This window comes from Anas platyrhynchos, chromosome 27, assembly GCF_047663525.1.
Source record: "Anas platyrhynchos isolate ZD024472 breed Pekin duck chromosome 27, IASCAAS_PekinDuck_T2T, whole genome shotgun sequence".
In the NCBI taxonomy this organism is placed as follows: Eukaryota; Metazoa; Chordata; class Aves; order Anseriformes; family Anatidae; genus Anas; species Anas platyrhynchos.
This window is the reverse complement of record NC_092613.1, coordinates 2,824,977-2,852,778: the sequence shown is the minus strand read 5'-3', so window position 1 is coordinate 2,852,778 and position 27,802 is coordinate 2,824,977. Positions and strand designations below refer to the sequence as shown.

General features: G+C 40.9%; 1 protein-coding gene across 7 annotated transcripts in view; it reads left to right on the top strand.

Moving 5' to 3' along the window:
- The window catches only part of KCTD20 (potassium channel tetramerization domain containing 20), a 35,544-nt gene that overhangs the window by 943 nt on the left and 6,799 nt on the right, over positions 1-27,802 (top strand). For 2 of the 7 annotated variants that reach the window (XM_038168516.2, XM_038168520.2), the window contains exons 2-7: positions 22,454-22,653; positions 23,077-23,356; positions 24,260-24,362; positions 24,859-24,979; positions 25,966-26,163; positions 27,245-27,355. In XM_038168516.2, coding sequence (XP_038024444.1) covers positions 22,454-22,653; positions 23,077-23,356; positions 24,260-24,362; positions 24,859-24,979; positions 25,966-26,163; positions 27,245-27,355 — 1,013 coding nt within the window. Of the gene's footprint in view, positions 1-48; positions 113-7,693; positions 7,717-12,351; positions 12,719-15,668; positions 15,793-22,453; positions 22,654-23,060; positions 23,357-24,259; positions 24,363-24,858; positions 24,980-25,965; positions 26,164-27,244; positions 27,356-27,802 lie in introns of those variants that run through there. The other 5 variants (XM_038168519.2, XM_038168518.2, XM_038168521.2 and 2 more) reach the window with 5 other exon arrangements.

Below are 27,802 nucleotides of genomic sequence, written 5' to 3'. Positions count from 1 at the left end.
TAAGCTTGAGTCTGCCTTCCCTTTCCTCTCTCCTCTTTGGCCCTACAGTGCTCTGAAAGGGAACGGGAGTTTCTGAGGAATGTGGGATTTTCTCCTTGAAGAGGAGCAGTGGGTGAGATGTTGGCTCTGCTTGCGGGCACCTTTTTGTTGTTGTGAACCACCCTCCCCCCCCCCCCCCTTTTAATCCCATTCACTCTCTTTATGCTGCCTTCTCAGTGACCTTAAGCTGTTCAGGAAAGGAGTAACAATAATAATACTGAAATACTGGACTGGGGGTCTGAGAACATGCATCTGTAGAAAGATCACTTTGAATTGCTTTATTAGGGTTGCTGCAAACCCAAGTCCCATTCCAGCTGTAGGTTATGCCTTTAAAGAAGAAAATCCCCCTGTGTTCCACATGTCTTCTTACCCTCACTGCAAAGTCACAATCCTTCCTCATGGCATTGCCAGCAATCACAAACCATTAGTAGCAAGGAGGTTGTACATGGGGAATTAACAGGAAGATACTGTTCTTGCTTTCAAGGTGTGTCCTTGTTTAACCCTGTCCCTGAACTGAGAGTCACTGAGACTTTGTTGGTTATAAATACTTTTATCCTCAGTTCATAGAAATGTTTTTATTCACGTGAGCATCAAGATAGTGAGTTATTGGGCAAAAAGCTGCAGGTTAGTATGTAAGCAAAGCTCCTTGTAGGTGTTGTTAGTTATTCTTCAGACTGGATTTATTCCTGTTTAGGAAAGCAATCATAGTTCAGTGAAATAAATGGAGTGATGCTGTTTACAACTTGTGTGTATTTATATCACTTTTACAAAGCAACCTGTGCATCAATTACTTATACTGGTGCAAATATTTTCTGTAATAATATCTACACGAGAGGGTCTTCTATGGTTCTTAGGGTTCAGATGGAGCAGTTTATGTGGACTAATCATAAGTGAAACCTGTATATAAGACTATGTCCAGAATTATTTGAGCTTATCTTCATGAAGTTAAAAGCAGGTTTTAAAAAGTAAGTTATGCTTTAATGGAAATAAACATGTGCTGAGTTAGCTAAATTGGTGTTTGTTTCAGGGTAGACTTACCTTATTTGCAGCATGTGAAATGTTTCACAATCTTCTTCAGTGCCATTTTTTGTGCTGCTTGTGTTGAAGGAGATGAGTTTTATGTTTTGGTCTTAAAAAGAATGTTCTTTCAGATAGGAGTCTATGGAGGAACCCTATTACTTTAGCTCATTTAATCCTAAATCTGATCCTATCTTGGTCTTTTTGTGGTGCCTTCGTGTCTTTGCATGTTCACTCTTGCCTCCTCAGAATCCAGAGGTGTTGTAACCATCTGTTTTGAGTTTTTTGTTAAGTATGTTGTAAATGTTTTTCATGTGGCTACACAGTCTGTCTTCACAGGTCATGAGAAGTAACAGTAATGCCTGGTTTTATTACTTGATGCTTTCAGCATGAAGTTTGGGGCGTGTTAGGATGTCCTTGTTGCTTGAACTCATTTTGAACTCATACCATGTGCCCATGATGGCCAGCCAAGTGTTTGGTTCACAGTATAAGAGCATAATCAAAGGAAGCAGACTATAATGTTGTTTAAAAGTAAAGATATTAACTCCATTTCAAAAACCTGAGAAACTCCAAGTAGAAAATTTGGATGTTGAGAAAAGTAAATAATATTTCAACCATTGTGATGAATTAGCTGCTATACAGCACTGCAGTCTTATAGCAAACACATTAGTCCCTTTTTGCCAAAAGATGTTATCACATAGAAATATCGGCCAAGAAAGAGGTAGCCATAGTACAGTATTAATAATTACATCAAAGTTGCAGTCCAGTTATGAAGATCCCTGCATGATGATAGGCCAAGTCAGCAGCCAAATAGCTTGTGAAAGGAGACTTGCAGAGCTACCTGAAATAGCATCTTCCCATGCGGTCTGCTGTAGCTATGTATCATTGCTAAAAACAGTTTCAGAAACTCTTCCTTTTAGTAGAAAATAAACTACTGCTTAATGAATGCAGAGTGGACCTCCCTAAAACATTAGCTTGGGAACAGACTCAGAGACTGCTGTGTTCTTCTTAGAGATCCCAGAAGAGCATGCAGAGGGCAGAACTCTTTCCAGGAAAAGTGCTGAATTGGTGCCTGCTGATAAAGGCCATTTCAGCTGTCTAAAGGATCTCATCATTTTAAATGAATTGTACAATAGAAAATAGTGCCAGGTATAATAGCAATAGTGCCGGGTCCTGCACCTGGGATGGGGCAACCCTGGCTATACATACAGACTGGGCGATGAGACACTGGAGAGCAGCCCTGCAGAGAGGGATCTGGGGGTTGTGGTTGACAGCAAGTTGAATATGAGCCAGCAGTGTGCCCTGGCAGCCAGGAGGGCCAACTGTATCCTGGGGTGCATCGAGCACAGCATCACTAGTCCGTGCTAGGGATTGTCCTGCTCTACTCTGTCCTGGTGCGGCCTCACCTTGAGCACTGTGTGCAGTTCTGGGCACCACAGTACAAAAAGGACGTTAAACTGTTGGAGAGTGTCCAGAGGAGGGCGACGAAGGTGGTGAAGGTCCTAGAGGGGAAGACGGATGAGGAGCAGCTGAGGGCACTGGGCCTGTTCAGCCTGGAGAAGAGGAGGCTGAGGGGGAACCTCATCATGGTCTACAACTTCCTCACAACGGGGAGTGCAGAGGCAGGTGACCTATTCTCCATAAACACCAGTGATAGGACCTGCAGGAATGGTGTTAAGCTGAGGCAGGGGAAGTTTAGGCTGGACATCAGGAAGAGGTTCTTCACTGAGAGGGTGGTCGCACACTGGAACAGGCTCCTCAGTGAAGCAGTCACTGAACCAAGCCTGCCTGAATTTAAAAAGCAATTGGACTGTGCACTTAGTCACATGGTCTAAACTTTTGGGTAGACCTGTGCAGTGCCAGGAATTGGACTTGATGATCCTTATGGGTCCCTTCCGACTCAGGATGTTCTATGATTCTATGAAATTAATTTAGCTAGAGCATGAGTTCATTACTGGCTAGTTCAACCCATACCCGGACAAGCAGCATAATGCATTCTTTTCTGTGAGGAAATGTAAAGGGATGGGGGAGCTACTACCATTTTATCTGCTTTATTCATAAACAGAGCTAATTATGAGTTCAAAAAATTCCAGTTTAATAAAATTAGCATTTTCTGCAGATTTTTTGCAATATCAATTGGGGGGGGGGACTTGGCTAGATGACTGATAAAAGCCCCTCTGATTTTAGGTTTCTGATTTGAGCATGACAATTGCATAGAGCCTGTGGACTAGCTTTTGCCAAGGTTAGTACGATTTTGAGTCCCCAGCTTTTGGATGGCCTTGCTGTACAAATTGTCATCAACTGAATAGCCTCCTGGTTTTAAAAAACTTTGAAATTTTAGCTTCTGTCCTGTAGCCCAGTTTCATTCCATCTGCATTCTGTGAATCTGAATCTCCTTCCAGTGTTTCTGTCTTAGTGCCTGTATAGAGAAGATAGAACTTGTAATCCAGGTAGCTCAGATGGGATGATTCCAAACCCCTGTGCTCCAGGATAGATACGTCAGCATGGCTGGCTCATGCAGCCCTACTGTATCCTGGGGAAAAACAGGATGACCAATGCGACCAGTGAGGAAGAGCTACAGGAGAGACTCTAGCCAGCCTGCAGCATGGTGGGAGGCACATCAGCAGTGTGAATATCAAAATTCTCAGTTTTCTGAGATGAGGATGTGTAGTGGCTGATCTGACATCCTGATTTTGCAGCCACGTGTTCCCCAGAGCCCACAGCTAAGATGGAGCCCTGGGATATGTCAGTGCATGCTGGGAGGGAAGGTCAAGGAACAATAGATTTCCGCATCTAAGATATCCTGCTTTCCAGAGGAGGTGCTTACAACAGGAGGCTGGAGTTGAGGAAAGTACTCTTGTAGTCTCATGTCTAAAAGCAGTGGGAAGAGACTCCATTAGCTTGTGCTTTGGAACTAGTGACCTGAACCCCTTTGCAGAAGACTGTTGACCCAGCGAGGCTAGATTGTAACACAGGAGAACCACAAATGCAGTGCTAAGTGTGCTTTTATGTAAGTATTTTTTAGGAGTCTGTTACAAGGAAATAGTTGCAGGTGCTGAGATTAACCGAAGTCCTGGGACTTGCTTCCCTGTGTCTCATTTAATCAGGCAGATTTAACTTTCATGGCAATTTATCCTCTCTCTTGTTCAAGTTCTGATTTGTGGTCGAGTTCTAATGTGCTCTCTGACCTGAGCAGAGATCATATGCTGCAGCCTGTGTATTTTTTGGCTCCACTTCTCAGAATGCATAAGAGAGCTAGCTAGCTGTTCATGAGCACAGGCCTGAAACTGAGAATCAAAACGGTCTGCCAGTGTCAGAAGAAACATTGAATGTGGCCTGTACTCACGCAGATGAGAAATTTCGTCTTCAGTGACCGGTTTATTTGTTCCCTGGCTTTTGCCCTCAGAACAATCTCAATGTGTTCTGTGCAGCTATTAAAAATGGTATTAATCCTGCAATTGTTCCTGATAGTGGGAACACTCAGTCATTGTAACAGTTTTGCTACTGATAGTGCAAATATAGTAATTCCCTTCTGATCTATAAATTGGAACAGGTTGATGGTCACTAACAATAGGATGTATACAAACTGGTCAGTTTTATTTTGAAAATAAAAAAAAAATATTTTGAAAATAAAAAGCTGCCTGGCATATACTACTGAAATAGCCAGAAGAAAAGAGGAGGAAAAAAAGGGGGGTGGGGGAGAGGGGTGTCAGATAAACAGAAGTGAGAGTGCAGTTGTGTGTCAGGTCTGTGTTTGCAGTTTGTGGATGAATAATACGGGTTAAAATTTGATTAATCATACTTTCAGTGGGAAGAGCATATGTAACAAGAACTGGGAAATGTGTGGTTACCAGCTAGGTCTCATAAAACAGTGCTATGTCCCTGACCTATTGAGATGTAGTAATTTAGTCTGTTGAATTGGAGAATTTGCCAAAGGAAGTGGAGCTTGTCAGCTGTGAGAGTAGCAGAACTGAACCTTGTGCCTAATACTCATCACAACTGAGTGCTGCAGGAATGTGCAAGTCCAGTGGCAGTCTGCTTTTGTGATGACAGTAATAAGCAGTGTGTTAATAACTAGTGATCACTGCTGCCTCATAATGCATCTTTTATGTAAAGCTTTGGCAATATGTCTTTGAAAGATGCACTAGGCAGGCAAAAACAGCAACACCATTTCTAATAAATGAAGGGTTTCCTTAACAAATATAATTCTGGATCTAAAAAATGCCATTTGGTCCCTTGGATTCAAGCCTTGTGGCTCACTCTGCAGGGACAGCAGCTGGTCATGTTTCCTGAAATTAATCTGCGAGCCCACATTATGCTTTAGGGTTCACTGTTAACTGTCTTCATTAAGCATGTGCCCCAACTTAAGAAATTTTCTGTTTACTTACTGCTGACGTTATTCTTTTCAAGTGGTATCTGTTTCATAACTTCAAATGGCCACAATTTTCACTCAGTGTGTTTTTGATAACTTGGAAAAAGTGTAGTAAAAGATCCACAAATCAGGTAAGCAGGAAAAAGGCAGGCAAGAAGGCAAACCGTTCCCATTTGCTCTGTTGCAGTGGCTGCACAATTTTTGCAGGAAGTCATAGTAAGACTGGAAATTAGCGTAGCTGGGTAAATTTTACCCAGTCTTCTTCCCAGTTCATATGTGTTTAATGTCATCTGCTAGATCAACATAACTGGAACAAATGAAAGAGGAAAACAGAATAAGGAAGCCTTAACCTTTGTGTAAATTGGCCAATTTCTTCCTCCTCTGGGTGGGTGGGAGATTTAAAAATCATGACATCCCTAATCTTAACCACAGAAAAGGTTACATCTTCCTGGAATGTTACCTACTCTAGCATTTAGTAATTATGAATGAGTTCTCTAATCCATTGACAGAAATGTTCTGGCAGACACTTGCAGACCTCCTTGTCATCTAATGCTGTGTGATAAGACTTCCCTATATCAGTTGTTAGTGCCTGATACAGGCTCAGCAGATGGAAGTTTATGATAGCAAAGACCTTTTATACAAATACAGTTTTAAAAAAGACTCTTGTATTTATTGTGAAGGAGCTTAGGAGTTCTTGAAAAACTTGCCTTATTCATTGTAACTTTTTTCAGGAAGCCAACTAAAGAATAAAAATGAAATATATAGATTATTTAAATTTTAATAATAGTTGATTTCCCATTACAGTTTTGATTTGTTGATCTATAGAGTTTCTGTAGTATGTATGATTTTTTTCTTCTACTAACTGTTTTCTATAGCATCTACTATATTTTTTTTCTTTCAGAGAGGCCAGGTTGCAAATGGGAAAAATAAGATTATTCTGTGATCTTCAAATCAGGTCATGCAGTTATATTTGTTAAATGGTTTAATTTTAAAGTAAACCACCTTGAAAGCTCAATTTTTTGCTAGTCTCCACAGTTTCTATGAGATCAATTCTTACAGTGTGTTAATTAGGTAATATTTGAGTCGTTTTGGACTAGACAGATCTTAGCTTTGACCCCTCATGGTGCTTATCTCTGGCTTAAGCTGTGCTGCACAGCAGTTTAAGCCACCTTTTTGACTGTGATTGAAAGCCATTGATTTGGATGTTGCACTAGTGGAGGAAAAATATTGGTCACACAAATTCCTCAGGCATGCATTAGCAGTAGGTGGTAGAGGAGCATTCACCTCCCAGAATAGTCCTCATTTCAGATCCAGTGATGGGGACTGGGAATATGTCTACCCCTCTCTCTGCAAAAGCCTTTCCATTTTCAAATGTGTGTATAAGGCTGTGGTCAGACATGCTGTTCTGGCTGCTCTTGAGTGAAAAGGTTACTGTGACTCAGCTCTGCGTCATGGCTCCCAGCCTACTGCAGGTGGTAGTCCCCTCACAGGACCGTATGATGTGGCTCAGTCAAAAATGCCCAAATGAATGTATTGGACAGCAAGGAAATAAGTTGATGTGTAGTTTTGCTGTCCTACTTGAGAAGCAGTGATAAACGTGTGATGTTAAGATGGTTCACTTTCAATGTACTGTGTAAAGTATTGAAACAAGAGCAGGCTAATTATGCCTGTTTGCTAGTACTGGATGAGCAAGGGGGAAACTGGATTTCTGTTTACTGTCAATTATAAAGCTGTAGAGAGATTAGTGCATTAGGGCTGTGCTATATTTAAGTATACCCCGTCTGTCTGTCCCTATTACAAAATGTTCTTTGATAAGATCATGGAATGAGCTTCTCTCTCCTCTTAAAAGCTGGTTTTGAAACTCAGTTTTCTTCAGAAAATTGTTTAATATGCCATGGCATCCATATCTGTCTTCGCTTTGCTCTGTTAAGTCATTCCAATATCATTTTGAAGGTGTTGTGAAGATCTATGGGAAATGCCATTTCACCAGTTGTAGAGTGGAGTTAGCGCACTTCAGAAAGATGAAATTATTATTAATGCCGCAAATAGAATCTTCAGTCTCTCACCACATTTGTTTCAGACAGCGTTATCCTCATTTAGGAGACTGTCACAACAGAATTAAAAACAATTTAGAATAAAACCTCTTGTGAACACAGGCCAGCCAGTTCAACAGTCATGAGACTTAAAAGCTTTGCTTATCCCTGGAGCAGTTGAAGCAGTGACAATGAGCATTCCGGCACCCTCGTGCTGCCCTAGCTGTGTCCTGCCGACGGGGGACCCTGTTGCTGGTGAGTATGCTGAGACTTCTGCCTGTAACTCTGGAGTTTTGCACCAGGCTTACCACCAAGAGGGCCATTTAATGATCACAGAATCACCTGGGTTGGAAGAGATCTCCAAGATCACCTAGTCCAACCCCTGACCTAGCACTAACAAGTCCTCCACTAAACCATATCGCTAAGCTCAACATCTAAAAGTCTTTAAAAGACATCCAATCTAAACTTCCCCTGGTGCAACTTTAGCCCACTCCCCCTTGTCCTGTTGCCAGGCATGTGGGAGAATACATGTAGACCAACCCTCACCTCGCTACAGCCTCCTTTAAGGTACCTGTAGAGAGCAATAAGGTTGCCCCTGAGCCTCCTCTTCTCCAGGCTGAACAATCCCAGCTCCCTCAACCACTTCTCATAAGACTTGTTCTCCAGAACCCTCACCAGCTTCGTTGCCCTTCTCTGGACCCGTTCGAGCACCTCGATGTCCTTCTTGTAGTGAGGGGCCCAAAACTGAACACAGTACTCGAGGTGCGGCCTCACCAGAGCCGAGTACAGGGGGACGATCACCTCCCTAGCCCTGCTGGCCACACTGCTTCTTATGCAAGCCAGGATGCTGTTGGCCTTCTTGGCCACCTGAGCACACTGCTGGCTCATATTCAGCCGACTATCAACGATCACTCCCAGGTCCTTCTCTGCCAGGCAGCTTTCCAACCACTCCTCTCCCAGCCTGTAGCTCTGCTTGGGGTTATTGCACCCCAAGTGGAGGACCCGGCACTTGGCCTTGTTGAACTTCATGCAGTTGACCTCAGCCCATCGGTGCAGCCTATCCAGATCCTCCTGCAGAGCCTTCCTACCCTCAAGCAGATCGACACACACACCTACCTTGGTGTGCTCTGCAAACTTACTGAGGGTGTACTCGATCCCCTCATCCAGATCATCGATAAAGATATTAAAGAGAACTGGCCCCAGTACTTAGCCCTTGGGGTCTCCACTGTTGACCGGCCTCCAACTGGATTTAACTCCATTCACCACGACTCTTTGGGCCTGGCTACCCAGCCAGTTTCTAACCCAATAAAGCGTACACCAGTCAAAGCCATGATCAGCCAGTTTCTCGAGGAGAATGCTGTGGGATATGGTGTCAAAAGCCTTAATGGTGGTTTCTAATAAGTGTCTTGCTTAGTTGATGGCCAGCTTGAAAACAGGAAACTCATTTCATGTAGTCTGCATTAAGAGCTCTAAAATGTCAAGGTTTTGATCACTTCTGATCTGGATTGAGTTGAAATCTTTGGGTGAGAGAAATCTTTTTTGTACACTAGTAGAACCTTTAATTAGCAGGCTCTGCAGTAGGTCCTATTATCTTCATCTTAAATACTTAATAACATCATGCATAAGTTCTGCTATTGGAATAAAATTTATTTTTGAGTCTTTTGGATTATTCAGCAGAAGAGTAGAATATTCCTCACAAGAACAGACTTTGAAGACTTTCCTTAAAAAAATATATAATAAAAAAAAAAAATGTAATAAAAAAATCCTAGCCATTTTTTTGCTTGTTGTCTTTGAGATAAACACTCTGAAAGACAGTTGCTATTTTGGTTACAACATAGATGGGTTGTTTGCTTGTCAAATTAAAAATGGGTAGGAGTGGACTGTTCTGGAATACATTTCAATTTTAGAACTTTTCACTTTCAAGAGCAGCCTTATTCAGTGCCCAAATGGATACTTTTCCTCTGCGTGAACACTTCATTGTGTGTGTTGAAATAGGCATCATCTCTGCTTTTTCAGTTTTGTATTTTCTGTGGTTATTTTCCTTTTTAAGTCTCAACAAAATATGTTTATGGTTCCTTGCTAATTTTGCTGAAACATAACACTAGCCAAATATTTTTGTGAAAGTCTTATTAGTCACATAAGAAAGAGTGTAATGGAATATTCTTAGAAAGTGTTTTGACTATGCTTGGTGTGTAAGATATTTATCCAGACGTGTAAACAAAGCAAGAGGTGTCTTGCCAACATCCCATCCTAAACCTCAGTTATTTGGAAGTGTTGAGCAAGATGTTTTTCCGCTCTTGGAAACAAGGTATCAAGTCCTCTGCTGACATAAATTGACTGAGTACTAATAATTGGCTTTACCCAGCTGAAATCATCACCCCACACTCTTGCATCCCAAAAATAACTCGGGGATGAGCTTTCCTGAAGAGCTGCAGTTGTGCTAAATAAAACTCCTGTTTGTTTCGGTGTAGGATTGCTTTAGTGTTACTTGCAGTTTACTAAGGCAGCCACTCTAAAATGTAGACTTTGTTTTGCTTTCTGTTGTTGTCTGTGGCTTAATGTGTATTAAACAACTTGCTTGATTCAGTGAACTCAGTTACTTCCACAGATAACACGGCTACCCTTTGCTTCGCTTGTACCTCTGCTTGCAAGGAGTGTCCTGGCTCTGCAGCTCCATGGTGTGGCGGTAGCTTCAGTGGGTTTATCTGAACTGGTTTCCAGCTGCTTGTCTTGCTGACTGTTGTGGTGAGATACGGCAGTGTCTGGTGGGGCTGCCAGATAATTACCCCAACAGGGATCCCATACCAGCCTCTTGCCAAAGTTAGGTAGAGGATCTCTTGTGCTGGGTTACAGTGCTTTGAGTTTTGCCTCATTTCTCAGTGCTGCCCCTGTAGCCTGGTCCTGCTCTTCTCCACTGGATGCAAACTGTCACTGGACCTCTAGTCACAGACCGCAGAGCCTGGTCTGGAGCACCAGGAGAGCACCAGGTGCTTGCGCCGTGGGTAGTGGAGCTGGCTTGCTGGGCCTGTTCCCATTCCCGTCTCCATTGTACAGCCTGATGTCAGGCCTGGAAACAGGCAGGGATGTGGGTAGATCAGAGCTTACTCAGATAAATCAGTAACCACCCAGTTCCTCCAGCTTCAGTACAGACTACCTACTTTTTCAAGGCAGGACACTTTGAAATTTAATTGCATTTCACTACAACAGTATTTAGTTGGTTGTTTTTTGTTGTTGGTTTTTTTTTGGGGGGGGGGGGTGTTGCTTTTTGTTGTTTTTATGCTGTGTTCTCTGTCTTTATGAATTCTCCTTAGTTAATAGCTACTGTAACATTTGACTTTCAAAAATTTGCTATCTGTTATTAGTTTTCTCAAGCTGCTGCCGTCTAATTGGTTAAAAACAAATGGCAGTTGGAGTTGTAGCAGATGAGCTAGGAATGAGTTAGCAGTTACTTGTTGGGATCTTTTCCAGAGTAGGAAGGTGGAGTCTTAAACTGCTCACAGCGTTTCCAAAATAAAAGTCATAGCAAGTAGGTGCTTTGTGTTATGGGTGAAATAACAAGTAACTTTCTGTAGGAAACTAAAAGCTCAGGAGTGAGGAGAGGAGTTTTTCTTTATTTTGAGTATTCTCTCTAGCAATAAAGCAATCCACTTACATTAAAACTGTTACGTATTTCAAAATATACTGGCTGAAACACAGGCCAAACGCAGATAAAGTAATTTAAGCTTCATGGTGCTGCAGGCTGGATGTTGGGCTGCAATATAGGGTCCTAACACCAAAACTGCAGGTGGTGGCAGCAACTCCAGGTTATGTGCTTCAGGTGCTGCCTGCAGGTCCTGACTCTGCTACAGGCACTGTACTAAAGGAGACCAGAGGGGGTGATGGTTCAGCCCCTCAGGTATGAGCTGATGTGTTAGTTTGTACCGTGCTGTTTATCCTCCTTACTGAGTTTGGGGTGAATGCTCTAGTACAAGTTACATTGCTCTCAAGCACTGTGTGCTCTACATGGAGTTTCCATAGTGCTGAAACCACCCATCTAACCTTGTGTGGCACAATGTGCCTTTGTGTCTCGATTCTGCTGCTCTTTCATGTCATGTCCACCAACCTCCTTAATAGAGTACAGGTACTCTATTGCACTTGTATCTAGATAGACTAGATAATTTGATTATAAAGAATTAAATGCTTGCCCCCAAACCAAAAATAATACTGAGTGCATGCAATACATTGTATATGTATGTACTGTATAAACATGAGTTACATGGTAAGTTAGTGATAATTTACTTTTACTGTGTTGGGTGTTTTTTTTGTGTGTAAAATATCTCTTAATATGTTTTTCATTAATCAGCTGCCATGCAGTGTTCAGACTTGAAAGCTTGTTAGTACGTACACGTTGCCTTATCACTGGCATGAGTCAGGATTAAAACAGTTTTATACTTCGTGTTCTATTTCCATTAAAGGTGATATATTATTGATGATGTATACTACAGCTAATTCTGTTCTGTGTAACTGCATTTGGAGCAATTTCTGGGCAATCCAGATAAATCAGTAATATGTTCTGTTGCTCATAATGTTAAGATCTAAACTGGTAGAGGGTAACATTTCTAGACCACATAAATGTCTAGTGCTTCTGCAATGCAGTACATAGACAGCAGAGCTCTGAAGGCAGAAGGCACTTGTTTATGGGCACTCATTAGCAGTACATCTACGCAGGCATTGACATATTGACTCATTTCCAGTTATTGCAAACTTTATCAGGCTCAAATCTAAGGTCTTCTAAGCTGTGGAGTCTTTGTGCACATGGTTACATACGTATTCAGAAGTTCTGGTAGCTGATTCCTTTCAGTCTGTCTAAGAGATGTGTGGCAGATGAGTGGCAAGAGTAGTATGTTTAACCAGACAGCATCAAGAGTTTAATGAAACTGCACCTTTTCTACCAAGTGATTCTTGCAAAACAACAGGAAGAACTGAGTGTCTGGAGAGATCCAAGGTGGAGAGGAGAGTGGGTCCTGAAAGTAGGAGGCGTAAAATAAAGCTATTTGTGACCATTTGGATTTTTATATTCAAGGTTTTCGTGGATCAGCTGGGGAGGACTTTTAAACTGAAATATTTACATGAATCAGACATCTGGGCTTTGGGGGAGTGACAGTAGCAGTACAAACTGTTTAAACTCTGAAGCTTTGCTGCTACTTGGTGCTTCCCTCTATTAAAGAAGGATTTCAGGATATTGGTGCTGGTAGCACTGAGAACATATGAGCCGCCAGTAAGTAAGGAGCTGTGTTGTTTGGGTATTGTCAGAGGGTTTGCTCCAGAATTACAGTAGGAAATGTGGGATATTGTCTGTTCAGCAGTTCTGACTGTTGCAGGTAGGTCAGACTTGGGGTTATAGACTTCAGAAATGTTGTTGTCTTTATGCTTTTTTATATAGCTTATAATTCAGAAGATTTGACTTCTGTGGTGTAGATGTAGGAATTCATGTGAATTTGAGACCAAGTTAGATTTAACTGCTGAAGAAGAAAAATTGAGAAAGAAAATAGCATTTTAAAATCTTAATGGATAAGGGAGGTCTTGCTTATATACTTTGCTGAAACATGTTTTCTTTTCTTTTTCTGAAACCTTTCTAAATAGCTCTGCCAAAAATTGTGGAACAGACAATACAGGGTAAAACTGTTGGCTGCTGTTGTTGCTCCTGTTGAAGATTTTTGTCAAGTATTTGTAGCTTTATCTAACACAAGTGAAAACAAAATGTAACTCTGGTGTCATTTGGCCTAAAAACTTATTTAGCACAGTATTTTATATATGTTAAAAAGGAAACAATTATTATCCTGCTTATGACCTGTTACAAACATCTTTCACCAGGTTTTTCCCCCCTACCCTGGTCAGATCTCCTGCCTAGAAAGGATGTCTCTGTTGCCATGTCCAGCTTTATTTAAATTGCTGACTGAATTCAGGTGGACAGCCCTAGCAAAGCTGTCATTACCATAGTGTTAAGATGTTCTTTATGAGGATCAGCTATCATTTTTCATATAACTATTTTTAACTAAATAGTGAAAATGGCTTTTATAGGTCACCCGGCCATGCTCTTTAATGCTTGTACCCTTGCACCTCTTGGGGAGGGAAATAACCCTAGCAAAACATTTATCAGTTGCCTTGTTCAGAAACTGTTTCCTTCTGAGACGGGCAGTGGTAGGACACTGTTAGATGCTCTTCATCATTCCAGTTAAGTCTGCTATAGTATAACTTTCCTATTTTGGAAAAGTCTGTAGTAGGCTACTGCAAGTTAATAAATTGCAATGAGCTTTCTGCATATATGAACCCTGCTGCTGATAGTTTGGCAAAAGATATGATGCTGTCAGTGTGGGGCACTGGTGTGGCTCAGCGCCATCAGCAATGATATGAGCTTTCAGCAAGTAAACCAGTCACTTTTGGTCATGGAAGAGCGTGGCAAACCATGGATCTTATATCAAGGTGTGGACGTGCAGTGTTAAGCCATTAAAACCATACTGCAGACTGTAGCTTTGAATTGCAATTGTAGAAACAGTAGATTTTTGTGAAGACTCAAGTAAACGAGTAAGTCTGTAAACTTTGCTAACAGTGAAGCACTATGTACAGAATAGGAGAAAACAATTGAGCATTTCATCAGCCTTCTTGCTGTCTCTTGCCAGAATTTGCAGGCTGGCCTGCGTTGCATCAGTCCTGCTGGACATTATTTTCCATCTATAATTCAAAGCCAGATGGAAAATGAGTCTACTATACATTGATAGAGCTATTTCATAACAATGGAAAAGCCTTTTGTAATGTCTGTGCTAGTTCAACCTATAAATCACTCGTTTATTGTTTGATTATGTTTGTACCTATAACAGAAAATGAAGTGAAGGTCATTAGCAGGAATGAGAAAAGCACATTAAAGGCTCCAGGTTGTTTTTCTTTCTGATGCAATTTGGTCGAATGCACTTCTGTGTTGTTCTCCTATAGTACAGGCATATCTACAGGTGCAAGTGAGTGGGCAACATCAGACCTGACAAATTCCACATTGCCTTGAGCATTTGTGTATGAGTCAGCCTCACAGGGCAGTGATGGGGGCTCAGGACAGTTGTGGCAGCAGTCAGTGTCTTTCCTGCTCTGTAATCCAGTGTGCCAGATGCAGCTTGCTGACAGATTTTGGCTCTGACCAGTGAAAGGTATTAGAGGCTACAGGATCTGGCATTCTGCTATGGTGGAGAGTCCGGGTTTGTTCCTCAGGTCTGTGCACGAAGGTACCCTTGCCCAGGGCAGCCGGGTGACCCTGGCTTCCTTGTTTATGTGATACCTTGCCCGTGGCACTTTCTGGAAGAGAAGAACTGATCTCATAAACAAGTTTTATACTCAAAAGAGAGGTAGGAAGTGAGGAACCAGATTTATACTTGACAACTGAAAAAAAAGTTTTTTGGGGAAGAAAAAAAAGTCACTGAGAAACCTTCAGAACCTGCAAATGTTTAACGACTATAGAATTTGGCCAAAAGCAGGGAGGACAAATCAGAAGCTGGAGCCAAAAGGGTTGTATGTCAGGGCATAAAAGAGAATTAATTTTTGTAATTCATTGGAATTGATTTCAGACCCGTAAGTTATTTGTCCAGAGTTGAAGTGAGGTGTTAGAGAAAATCTTGTCAATTTGAAACCATGTGATGTCTAGAACAAATGGAAAAAAAAGAGTTACAATGCATGGCATGTGAGAGAAGATAAACATAGAAATAATAGGACTTTTTTCTTGAAAGAAAAAACACAGGATACTAATTTGAAATGCTTTATTTAAATTGGAAATTGGCAAGCTAAAACAATACTAAACTGGAAAATCTGTTCCTGTGTGTGCACATGATATAGACACTTCAATAGCAGTAGCTTCAGGCCTGTTGCAAAGTTCATTTTTGTCAAATTTTTAAGAAGTAACTGATTTTTTTTTTCACTGTTTATCTATTGTTACTCTAATTGTTAGTTGTCATTGCTTTAGAAGAAATGCTTTTCTTGTGATGTAAATTGTGGAATACTGATAACGTGGATTCATCAACCCCTTTCTTGTTTTTGAGTAGGTAAAGAGTTAATAGGATTGTGTTTATTTTCAATGAACTTGGAAAAGTAGCTTCTTGCAATTTAAACTCTAGATGGTTTTATACAAATTACATTAAGGATGCTTTAATAGTTTTCATAGTTACTTTGTCTATTCCAATTTGTTAAAGGTGCTGTGATTCCCTCTTCCTGAGAATACAGAAGGGTACAAAGTAGAGCATGAGAATCATAGAATATCCAAGTTGGAAGGTACCCACAAGGATCATTGAGTCCAACTCCTGGGTCCAAGTCAAGGTGAGGCCACACCAGTGCAGAGCAGGACAGTCCCTTCCCTCGCCCAGCTGGCAGTGCTGTGCCTGATGCACCCCAGGGCCCTGCTGGCCGCCAAGGCACTCTGCTGGTTCCTGTTCAAGAAGGGAAGCTCAGTGAAGGCTAGAGCAGGCACAGGCTAGCAGTTTGTCTTTTTTTCCTGTGCCTTTTTGTACTGTTTCCTTTCCATATTTTCTCCATTTTATTTTTTAGAAATCTTAACAGATTCCCAAATTAAAGGTGTGGAAATGAACAGAAGCTAGAGCCAAATTTCTTAGGGTTTGACTCTGATCGTGCATGAATGATCATACAATTTTCAAGCCCACTGTTTTCAGGGATATATGAGGGATAACCCTCATATTTACAGAATGAGACCCTGGATATGATCTCAATCTTTAAGAGAGCAGAAACTTACTTTTATCCTTTCTTAATGACTGGATTATTCTCTCCTGCATGGTCCTCTGGAGTGGTTTCTTGCGACTGGGGAATTTTTATTGCCACTGAACTGAGCTGACAAGCAGTATGGCTTTTTCTTCCTCGTTCTCTCAAGGGAAGTATGCATGTGGTGATCAAAGGCAAACATAACTGTTTTTATGAAAATTAGAAACTTGGACTGCTGCCTCCTTACCAATATGAGCTTTTTTTCATAACAAGTGTGATTTTTGGAATTTGGTTAAGGAAAAAAAAAGCATGGGGGACATGAGCAGATCCATCTGAGTGAAGGTGAATGTGAGTTGCGAGTACTACCACATACCTCAGCCATGGTACAGGACTGACACAGCATCTGGCCTCAGGATGAGAGCTCTGCCTATTGTGTACAGCTCAATGAGGCCTTGGCCCATGGGTCTCTCCTAGCATGGGTATCCCTGGGTTCTGCTGCATCATGGTTGAGGCCTACCTGATGCTGACTCACCAATCCTTACATACAGGAAATACTTCTCATTATTTATCCAAATCATGCCAGTGAGATTTCCTTTTCTTTTTCTCCAGAAGAGGAATTCAGAAAAACTTGTTTTTCTGCTTTTATGTTTTAAGAAACATTTTGCATGTTGCAAGGATATGTTTAAAAAAAAATGAAGCGAGGCTAAATTTTTCTGAAAAGTATGCCATTATATTAGAAATACATCTTGTTCTAAACTAGTAGACTGTAGAATTAGGTCAGGCACGCCCTGAATATGTGTGTTTCCTGCTTGCTCATATTTCTGAGAATTGTACGTGGGAATGTTTTTGTAGATTTAAAGGAGTGTTGTCACCTTAAAAATGTGTTGTTTAGAGTTTTATTTCAGTCATCGTGGTTATGCTGTGGTTTAGTAAGTGGAAGATTGCTAACCATCTGATTCACTTGTTCAGCATGGTGGTCATTCTTCACCATTTTCAAACCATATGATGAATTAAGTTTACTTGCTTCTACTATTTCTACTGTCTTCTGACTTCCTTCTTGTCATGCTAAATGATAGTGAAGCAGTGCTTAAACTGTCAGAAGTTACAGTAAACAGCTTTGCTCTTAAACAGAATTTGACAGCTTTTCGTGTTTTTTTTATTTGAAGTTTCTGTGAAATTCCCAAACTATTTTATAATTGCTCTTGAAATAAAAATTTAAAAAAAAAAAAAAAGGGTAAGGATAAGGAACAACTCATACAATAAAAGGTTACAATTCAGCAAGTATGTTCTGATGGTTTTTATCTTTTGCTTAATGAAATGGTCTGCAACTAAATCTTTGTTTTTTTTCTTTTTTCTGTTGTGTTGTTGTTGTTTGTTTTGTTTTGTGTTTTTTTTTTTTTGTTTGTTTGTTTTCTGGAAATGTTCCTGTATTTGTATTCTTCCTCTGCTCACATCACCTGCATGCCGTTTATGTTGGTCTGAACAAGTTAGGCCATTTAGAATATTTCACTCCTAATAGCTGGGTGAGGACTACACCTTGGGAAGTACGTTTGGATGTCTGTTTGATTCATTAGGGTGGGGAAGGATCTTTTGAAGATTGTCCCAGCCTTTTTACATACTGGTATGCTTCCTACTTTCTTAAGGATTAAGTAGAACAAGGATCAGTCTCTTTATCTCCGCAAAAGGCTTATAGTATGAATTGTGTTTGCCAAAGATGCCATGTCAAATAAGACTTTGTTTCTAATTCCTTTGAAACAAAAATAAGTATCCCTGCCATATTTTTCTCCTGACAAAATTGTTAGCTTTAAACAAGCCCTAATAAAGATGACTTCACCTTGACACTCAGCATGTGATTTGGAGAACAGAGGTGGTTCTTGGATTGCACAGCTCATTCTTAACATGGTCTTGTTCTGGAGGGAGGAGAGACCTATGTGCTCCAAGCTAAGCAGAACTGGCACTGGGAGTCAGATGTTAATTTTGATTTTTCATTGCAATGGTGATTTGCTTTCCTAAAAACAAAAATCACAGCCTATTTAGATCTGATCTTCAGTGCTGAACATGGTGCTAGGCTTTTGATGTTTGAGTTCCCAGCTCCTAAATCCAGCTGTCTGTGAGTCCTCAGTTCCTCTGCAAAGTGGGCCCTACCTGGCCACTCCAGATCTGAGCATACAATTGAGTTATTGAGAAATGAGCTAAGGAATTAAGGGTATTTGTTTACTGTTTATCATCAGTTCTGTGGTACTAGGCTATTCGCACTTAACATGTGGTAGAAATGTGCATGGAAACAGACCTCAAAAGAAGATGGCACCCTGCAAGTATCTGTCCTGCTAACTGGAAGTTAATTGCCTGGGCACAGCCAGGGAGCAAGGATAGTGTCTTAAAAGTTAGAGTAACGCCTGGTTAGCGGGCCTGATGCTCTGGTTGCCCCTGCAGATTGTCTCTTCTTTGTCCTTGTTTTCTCTCATAAAAACTTCCCTGCGGTGCTTCCCAGGGCTGGTAGGAGGAATAAGCAGATAATATATATAAAATCTTTGAAGATGAATAGTGCTAATAATTATGTATAGGTATTCATTCTCACCCTGGGTAGTTCACCTTGATCATAGGCATGAAAAGAAACCAGGATATTTGTAAGCTGGTCAGGTTTGAGTATGGCCTTTTGAAGTCTATGTACTTGTTTCCCTTCTGGGTTATGAGCATGACTGCAATGTATCTGTCATGCTAAACAACTACGTTGGGTATTTATTATATCAGCCAGATCCAAGTCATTAAGGAATGCTTCCTTGTTTGCCTTAATTCTTCTGACACGTAACATAGGATTTGGACATGCTGAAAGGGGACAGGAGACAGGAAAATGTCATTAGCCAGGCCCAAGTTTGATTATCAGCACGGCTGAATATTCATCTTTCTGTGGATTAATGATGAAAATCAGGCTTGGTGCTGATGAGGACCACCACAATTGTGAAGAGCATTTGTTTTTGAATCTTCTCTTAGCTTGTGCATCTTTCACTGGTGCTAAAAATAGTGTAGTGGAAAAGAATGAGAAGGGTGTTAACCAGCTGAGGCTTTTTTTTTTTTTTTCCTGAAATTCTGTTAGGCAGATTAAGCAAAAAAGGGGGAAAATGAAAGTAACATAGTATCTACATATCTAATAATACTTGTGTAAATGGTTTATAAGGTATTGCAGCAGAAGACTGAATGGCATGCAGAATCTCTTGAACTGTGTGTAGATTTAATTGCAAAGCTTAGAGTGATTGCAGAAAAGGTTCGTCTTGTTACAGATTGCTACATTCATCAAATCCAATTTGATAATTACGAAAATTCAGTTTGGGTGTTTCATGCTGTTTGACATCAGTTAAATACTGCTTATAAGGCAGGCTTCTTGTGAAGTTATAGAATGTATGTGTTTCTTGATAAATCTGCTGTTTGCCAGCATAATAACTGTTTATTGGTCTAACTCCCTGCCTTAAGTCTCCCCTCTGAAGTAATGTATTAAATAATTAAGAGATTGTTCAGGTGCCTTGAGGGGAGCTTGTTGGCCAAGCTGCATTGACAAAGCTGTATTGACAGAAAGAGGCATAAGTAAATTTTATGCTTACCAAATTTGCTTCGTAGAGTTCTCACTTCACAGGGCAAAGTCTGTTCCCAAGAGAGTATGGTGGCATCTCAGTTGTATCAGGGAGCTTGTTTCTGTATGGAAAAGGTGGGGTAAGGAGGACCCAGGAGGCTGTTTGCGTTCTTCTGTGTGACTAGCCAATCTCAAGCACTGAGCACGTGAAGGGCTTTTCCAAGAAGATCCTTTATCTGTGCTACAAAGACCTTGCATTTCCCACATCTCAAAACACCTTTGCCTAAGTAAATCAAACTGCAGCTTTTAAAAATATGTTTAAGCTTGCTGTACAGTACCAAATTTTAAAACATTTTGGTCAAAAAAATATAGCATAATCATAATGTATGCCATTCAGTGAATGATTCAAATCATAAAACCCACAACATTAGTTGTATAAATAGGTTAATATCTGCAGTCTGGAAAGCTCTGCCTCCTCACAATAATTACAATAGGCTATATAAAATAGAGGAGTGGTTTATTTTTGCTGTTGCTTTTGAAATTGTCGATTCTGAAATAGACTTAAAGTCTATTTTTTTTTTTTCACCTGAGGTTTTGTATAGTTATGTGTTTTAAATTGGGGCTATTTCAAACTTTTTTTCTGCATGTTCTCTGTTTAGTCATTTACACAGATTGTTCCTTGGACAGTAGGTTTATCCTGTAGTTGTATGAGCGGGACAGTTTGTGCCATGTGCATGTGATTGTTATGGTAGTGCATTCTGCTTAGATAGTGGGGACTTTATCCTTGTGGGTCCCTTCCATCTCAGGATATTCCATGATTCTGTGACTCCACAAACCCATGGCCCACAAGAGGACTGCTGGCCTTTCTTACTACATCTTTGCTGCTCTGACACGTGAGAGAAGAGGGCAAAAGATTGCAGGGGCTTATTTTCAGCAGGGTTGTGGTGCCCTTTGCTCAGGCAACAGGAGATGGATTTGTGCACATGTGAATGCAGGCAAGGCAACCTTGAGGTTTCTGATGAGACTGCTGAGGGGGCTCCCTGGGTGCACATTAGCACAGCTTGGAAAATAGTGGGAGAGGGTTTTTTTGGGATGTGATGACAGCCCCAGTCAGTGCTTGATAATTGGTGAGAGTGGGATAGTGAAGAAATGCATGCTATTAAGCTTGCTGGAGCTAACATGAGCCTTGTAGGCTCCTCTTGTTGCTGTTCTTACCAGCCAGGGCCTTAAGGGGAAAAAAAAAAAAGCAAGCAAAAAAAAAAAAAAAAAAAAAACTTTTAATGTGTTTTTGCTGATGCCTGAAGTCTTCCTTCTGATGAATATCACATGATGTGTAAGCAACAGATTTTCTAAAAATATACAGATAATAATGCTGACAACTTAGTATTTGCTTTAGGAAACAAGAGGAAGCAATGCTATCCCTTTTAAAATTTCTAATTAAGAATGAAATGCTTTCACAGACTGCAACTAACAGTGGGCTTGAAACTGACCACTGAACTGTTCATACTGTCTTTATCGCCAGTATGTTTTGACCATAAAGTTTGCCAACTCTTATTTATCATTTTGTTTTATTAGACCTGTTTTTTGTCTGGTTTATGTTGAGCCATGTCAGTGCTCTGCCATGCTTTTTAGCTGGCGCCTGTGAGCACAGGAGTCTTCAAGCAGCCAAGAAAAAAAAAAAAAAAAACAACACGGGAGTTGGGGGAGTGTTACTGGGTAAATTCATTATTAAGGAAATCAGTGTTTTGTGTTTGAGAGAGTGAAAAGAAAACACTGGGAGCCAAGAAAGGAGAGCTATTTCTTGCCCAAGGCAATAGCAGGGGAAAAAAACTGCAAAGGGGGAGAATGAGGGAAAGAGACAGCAGAAGCAATCTATTAGGAGATACAAAATAATGGAATGAAGTGAGAACAGAGCAGAAGAGAGTCTTAAAAACGGGAACAAGAAAGACGAATTTAACTTGAGGGACCAGAACAGTAAAAAGGAAGACGTTTAAGAGCATATTCTGGAGTAATAATTAAGATTTGAATAGTAATGGTTAAAGTGCTGTGTGTAAAAAGGCAGAGTCAAGGTGTGATATGTATAAGGCAGCTGCAGCCATGGCTGTTCTACTTTTTTGTAGGTCTGGATTGGGTTCGATAGCAGGGGTGAGCACTATGTGACAGGAGGGGGATAAATCAAGAAAGAGGAAGATGAGATGTCTGGGAGTAGGGAACCTTCTAGCCAAACCTGAATGCCTGAGCTTTTATCTGGGCCACTGTTACAGTCCAGGCTACAGCAAAGTTACAGAGCTCTCTTTTGCTAGTCCTGGGAATTGAAAGATTCATAAATATTTTAAAGGGCTGTAGTTGGCTGGAATTCAGGCAATGGCCAGTAAGTTACTTGCAGGAACGTGTGTGATCTGAAGATGTCAGTGGTTTTAGACTTCAAAAAAAAAAAATAATAATCCAAAGGACTATAGGTGAAATAGACCCTTGGTTACTTTAAACCTGCCCCCCTCCCCCTCCCCTTTTTTTTTTTGTCCCCTCTCTAGGTTAGTGTAGGGGCATGAATAGCATCGCAAGCCTCTCCAAAGCTCAGTTAAGACTGTAGAAATGCCTTTTGACCCTGAGGACTTTGCTCGCAGTACCAGATACAATGAATTGAGCTTTGCTGCTTGAGAGCTCCTTCCAAAATAAACAACATGGTATTTCTTCTCCTAGCTCTTCTCTTAGGAAACGCAGTCAACACCTAACATCACGGAGGCCCAGCATGAATGTTAACTGTGCTGGTGGGACAGACTGGTCAAGAAATCTGGAGTCCAGCTGCTCTGTGGAAGATGTAGCTGCAGCAGACCACGAGTCAGGAGAAAGTAATGTGGTGCTAGGAGGTCATAGCCCATCTGCAGGTCCTAGAACTGAGGGTGAGGATAATGTCTTTACCTTATGCTAATCTTCAAGGGAGGTGTGGTGTGTGTTTTTTTTTTTTTGTGTGTGTGGGGGTGTTCAATTTTTAGCTATGTGTTACTTGTCAGCATTAGGCATACTGTGTTCATGTATTCCTGGCCTTCTTTAATTCCTGTGCTCCTGCTCTTTAGCAATGGAATCCATCTTGATTTAATAAGTAGCATTAAGCATGGGGTAATTCTTTATCCAAAATGCAACTGCTTGCTCAGTTTGAAAATACAGCCTAGCCTTATGTCATGTAACATCATTCTGACAGTTATGTATATTGACATCCTTTGCTATTGTATGATTTGGTTTTCTCATTGCAGTACAAAGCATTACTATTAAATAAAGTTTTTCAGCAAACTATATTTTACCTCTACAGTATTTGTCTCTGTCAGGTTTAGATTCTGAATGCCGACATACTGCTTGTCCAGTGAGTCCCCAGATCAGCAATATGTTGTCTGCTTCTGAAGATACACACAACTGTCATTTTCAAGATGGAAGTAAAAGACAGACTGAATATTTTAATAGCCAGGAACGCCATGGATGCACCACTTTGTCTTCAAGCATCAACTCACAGACAGTGACTCCAGAGAAAGTGACACTTGTGGTAGATGGCACTCGATTTGCAGTGAACCCACAGATTTTCACTGCTCACCCTGATACTATGCTGGGAAGGTAGATTATTTCCACCATTTTCAAGACACCTCAAGAGGGTCAAATGCTTGCTGAAGTGTAATAAACCTGTAACATTTGTGTTGTGGTCTCATCTGTATGCACAAGGGAAGCAAGTTTGACCTCATTCAGAACCTGCCTGTTAGTAAGGCCTTGAAGACGTGACCAGATGTAGAGAGAGCACCTTGGTAGTTCTCTAGATAATGTTTATCTCTTCAGTCCTCTTCCTTCAAACTGGGCACGTCTAGCTAGACACGGTTTGCTTTTGCCTTCTCCCCAAGTGTTTGCCTTGCTCATAAGTAGTACACCTGTTGACAACTGATAACTTAATTCCTTCCGTAATGGGCAAAAAGATCATGCTTCATCTCCTCCTCCTGCTGTTATCTTATAGTACTGTCCCATGGAAGAAGTCATTCAGCTCCCTGTAAGATGCATTAGAGATTGGACCCTGTTAATGTAAAAAGAAGCATTTATTTTCTGTATTGCCAACGCTTTCACCCCTGTCTCTTGACATAGAGCCTGGTTCTGTTGGGCTGATGACTCTTGCAGGTTGTAATGTAAAGCAAGCGATCAAAAGGCATGTGACTGTTATCTTGCATATCTCCAGTGAAAGGTCTTTATCCACAGGGAGTTTTCTGACCCAGGGTTGAATGATCTGTTTCTTTGAGCTGTGACTTGTTCCATGCAATGCAGTAGCTATAGCGACAGAGTCCAGCTGTAGCAGGATTTAGCTGAGACAGCTCTTTTGTTTATTTACTATGTAAGAGATTTGAGTATTGGTTTCAAGTTACTGTGTATAAGTGTCACTCCTGGTTTTGTTTAAACTCAATGCACCTATTGGTCTTTAGAAAGAATGAATTTAAATTTACTTGTGCACTTAACGTAAACTTATGTATATCTGTTCAGAATGTTCGGACCAGGAAGAGAATATAATTTCACCAGGCCAAATGAAAAAGGAGAATATGAAATTGCAGAAGGAATTAGCTCAGCTGTGTTCCGGACTGTGCTGGTAAGATGATGTTTGCAGACTAGAGGGGAGGAAAAAAAAAAACACACAATTGATTTGTCACATGTGCAAAGCTGAGCTATCTCCAAGGCAGCTGCATACCCCCAGGACATATTCTTTTACTACTGTTTTGCATTGTGATTATGAAAAAGTAGTCAATTTTTGTGTGACACTTTTCCTGTGTCATAATGTTGTAGTTCCTAGGCTCTGTTCTGCCTTTGTAGTTACCTATAAATGCACATTGCATATGAGATGTTATGAAATTCTACAGGAAATGTTATGAAAATCACAGGAAGAATTTTTTACTGGAGCTCACAGTTTATCAGACCCTAGAGGATCTGTGAAGAGATGTAGGTATATTCTCAGACAGGCAGGGCTGTTTCTACTGTTCGCTGAAACTCAAACAAAAAGTGTTCATCAACAAAACAAAAAGCTAATTAAAAATGATCAGTTCACACAATTTTAATTTTCTCACCCAAAACTGTCCTTTTATTTGCAGGATTATTACAAAACTGGAATTATTAACTGTCCTGATGGAATTTCCATCCCAGACCTTAGAGACACATGCGATTATCTCTGCATAAACTTTGACTTCAACACAATCAAATGTCAAGATTTAAGTAAGTATAAAGATAAAATCAGCTCTTCTGAGATCATCTGCGTGGTGTTGAGCGCTATCATACTGATTCAGTGTGGTTCTTACATGCTTTAGTCTAAACATGAGGGTGTGGACTCCACTAGTATGTGTTGCATTTAACCAGCTTCCTTTTTTTTTTTTTTTTTTTTTTTTTTTTGCTTCATCAACCAAAAGTGAACTGATTTAATCCTACAGAACACAGACATTTTGCTCAGAAAAGCAAACTGAAATTGTAAAAATTCTTCCCCGTCTCTGTTATGAGAGGAGAGTAGAAGAGCTTGCTGTTACAGCCAAGTAAAATGAAGGGTAAAAGCAGGTTTATAATCCCCATCTAAAACATACCAGAAAATTGAGGATAATTTAAGCAGAAAGATGTAGGTGCGAAAAACACTCAGGTAGGAAAGCAGTAGAGAGTTCTTAGTCGTGAAGAAATCTGATTGGGAGAAGCTTTTTGGAGGGTATACTGGGTGAAAAAAAAGAAAAAGTACTTCTAATGTAGCCAAATCGGTAAAAGGTCCTATGCTGAAATGGGACATGATATCATAGCACAGGCCTTGTAATTTCCAACTGTTCTGATGAACAATCACAGACAAGGCAGAAAATCTGCGTTCAAGGTCAGAGATGATTGCTGGAAATTTAAGTTAAGGATAAAAACTAACTTGTTTCTTATTTCACTTTATTGATTGGACCTTGGTGTGGTTTTTTTTTATGGTAATGTAATGGTTCTAAGGTATAATTTGCATCCCATCCCAAAATGCAGTCTCATATTTGATTTTATTTCCAGTTCTAGAGACTAATGATGCATCTGAACATATATTGAGGAGTTTCTGTAATGAAGAATGAGGGCTGTGCTCTTGAATGTATTAGGAAACTGTAGGTCTGGGACATATTTTCATACTGTATGCATATGTATACATGTATGTGTAAAAAAAAAAAAAAAGGCTCATCATGTAATGTATGCCTTATTAGGTGCTCTGTTACATGAGCTCTCCAATGATGGTGCTCACAAGCAGTTTGACAGCTACCTGGAGGAGCTAATTCTGCCTATAATGGTGGATAGTGCTAGGAAAGGGGAACGTGAATGCCATATCGTCGTGCTGACAGATGAAGACACTGTGGACTGGGATGAAGATCATCCACCTCCAATGGGCGAGGAGTACTCACAAAGTAAGGACTCTACGTTGGAGCTGCTGGCTGCTTGTTCAGTTCACACACAGACATATGGCCACTAGGACCCATTGCCTAAACAGTAGTCTTTCTCCTGGTGGAGAGGCTGGCATATGATGTCCTGTTTTGTACGTTCCCTCTGAATTGGCTGCTGCTAGAGTCAGGATACCAATCTGTCTAGTTACAGCTTTAGTTTGAGTGCCTGCAGTGGTAACAGACAGTGCTCACTGCATTTTTTGCATTTGTTTACTGCCTCTCCCCCCCCTAGCCTTTTGCTGGCTCCCTGGTGACTGAATACTCTTCTTTATACACCCATCACCACCTGTCTATCCAGAATGTAATGTGTATCGCTACTGTTGTGGTTTAACCTGGCCGGCAGCTAAACACCACACAGCCGTTTGCTCACCCTCCCCCTTCCTCTCTGGGACAAGGGAGAGAAATGGAAAGTGAAGCCCGTGAGTTGAGATAAAGACAGTTTAATAAGACAGGAAAATAACAATAACAATAATAATAATACAATGGTGATAATAGTACTACTACTAATAATATGTACAAACAAGTGATGCACAATGCAATTGCTCACCACCAGCTGACCAATGCCCAGCCTAACCCCGAGCAGTCCGGCGCCCCTCCCCTGGCTAGCCACCCCTATATATTGTTTAGCATGACATCAGATGGTATGGAATACCCCTTTGGCTAGTTTGGGTCACCTGTCCCGGGTCTGTCCCCTCCCAGCTCTTACTGCACCCCCAGCCTGCCTGTTGGCAGGACAGAGCAAGAAGCTGAGATGTCCTTGGCTCGGTATAAGCACTGCTCTGCAACAATTAAAACATCGGGGTGTTATCAGCACTCTTCTCATCCCAGGCCAAAGCACAGCATTCCACCAGCTACTAGGAAGAAAATTCTGTTCTAACTGAAACCAGGACAGCTACACTGCCACCAAGGAATCATAGCTAAACCTAGTGATGAGAAGCAGTTACTGGAAACCAGACCTGCTTTTTTGTCACCCCCACAGCTGAGAGTGTGTAACAGGGTGAAGGTCCTTCCTTGCAGATTCTAATTACCTTTTTTATTTCTCAAGTCCTTTACAGTTCCAAACTGTACAGATTCTTTAAGTACATTGAGAACCGTGATGTTGCAAAAGCTGTGTTAAAGGAACGGGGCCTCAAAAATATACGCATTGGAATTGAAGGTAAAGTATTTCCTCAGCAAGGGAAACTGTAAAACTGGTGAATGTAGTGTGTAAAACCTGTTTTCCTTCAGGTTTGTGTCAGGGGAGGGCTCCCATGGGGGTTTTGTGGTGTCCTGCAGACTGTAATGCATGGAGGGGTACCAATAGCTCTCTTTTACTAAGCCTTTATTTTTGTTAAATTACTAAAAACTGAGCATCTGTATCATGTTACACAGAAATTGGGCAGGAGGCTTAAAAGCTAAGGGAAAATATCCTGTACCAGTAAGCTTTGTCTCTTTAGGAAGATAAAAATAAAACCTTGCATCCAGCATTCCTGCTGATCCCTTAGAGAGCTTTAAGAACATTGTGCTACATCCTGGGAGACTGTTGTACTTTCATGCTGTCACCCAGCACTATAAAGGACAGGCAGGTTCTTTTAGGGGACCTTGGCAGAATGAGTACTGGCTA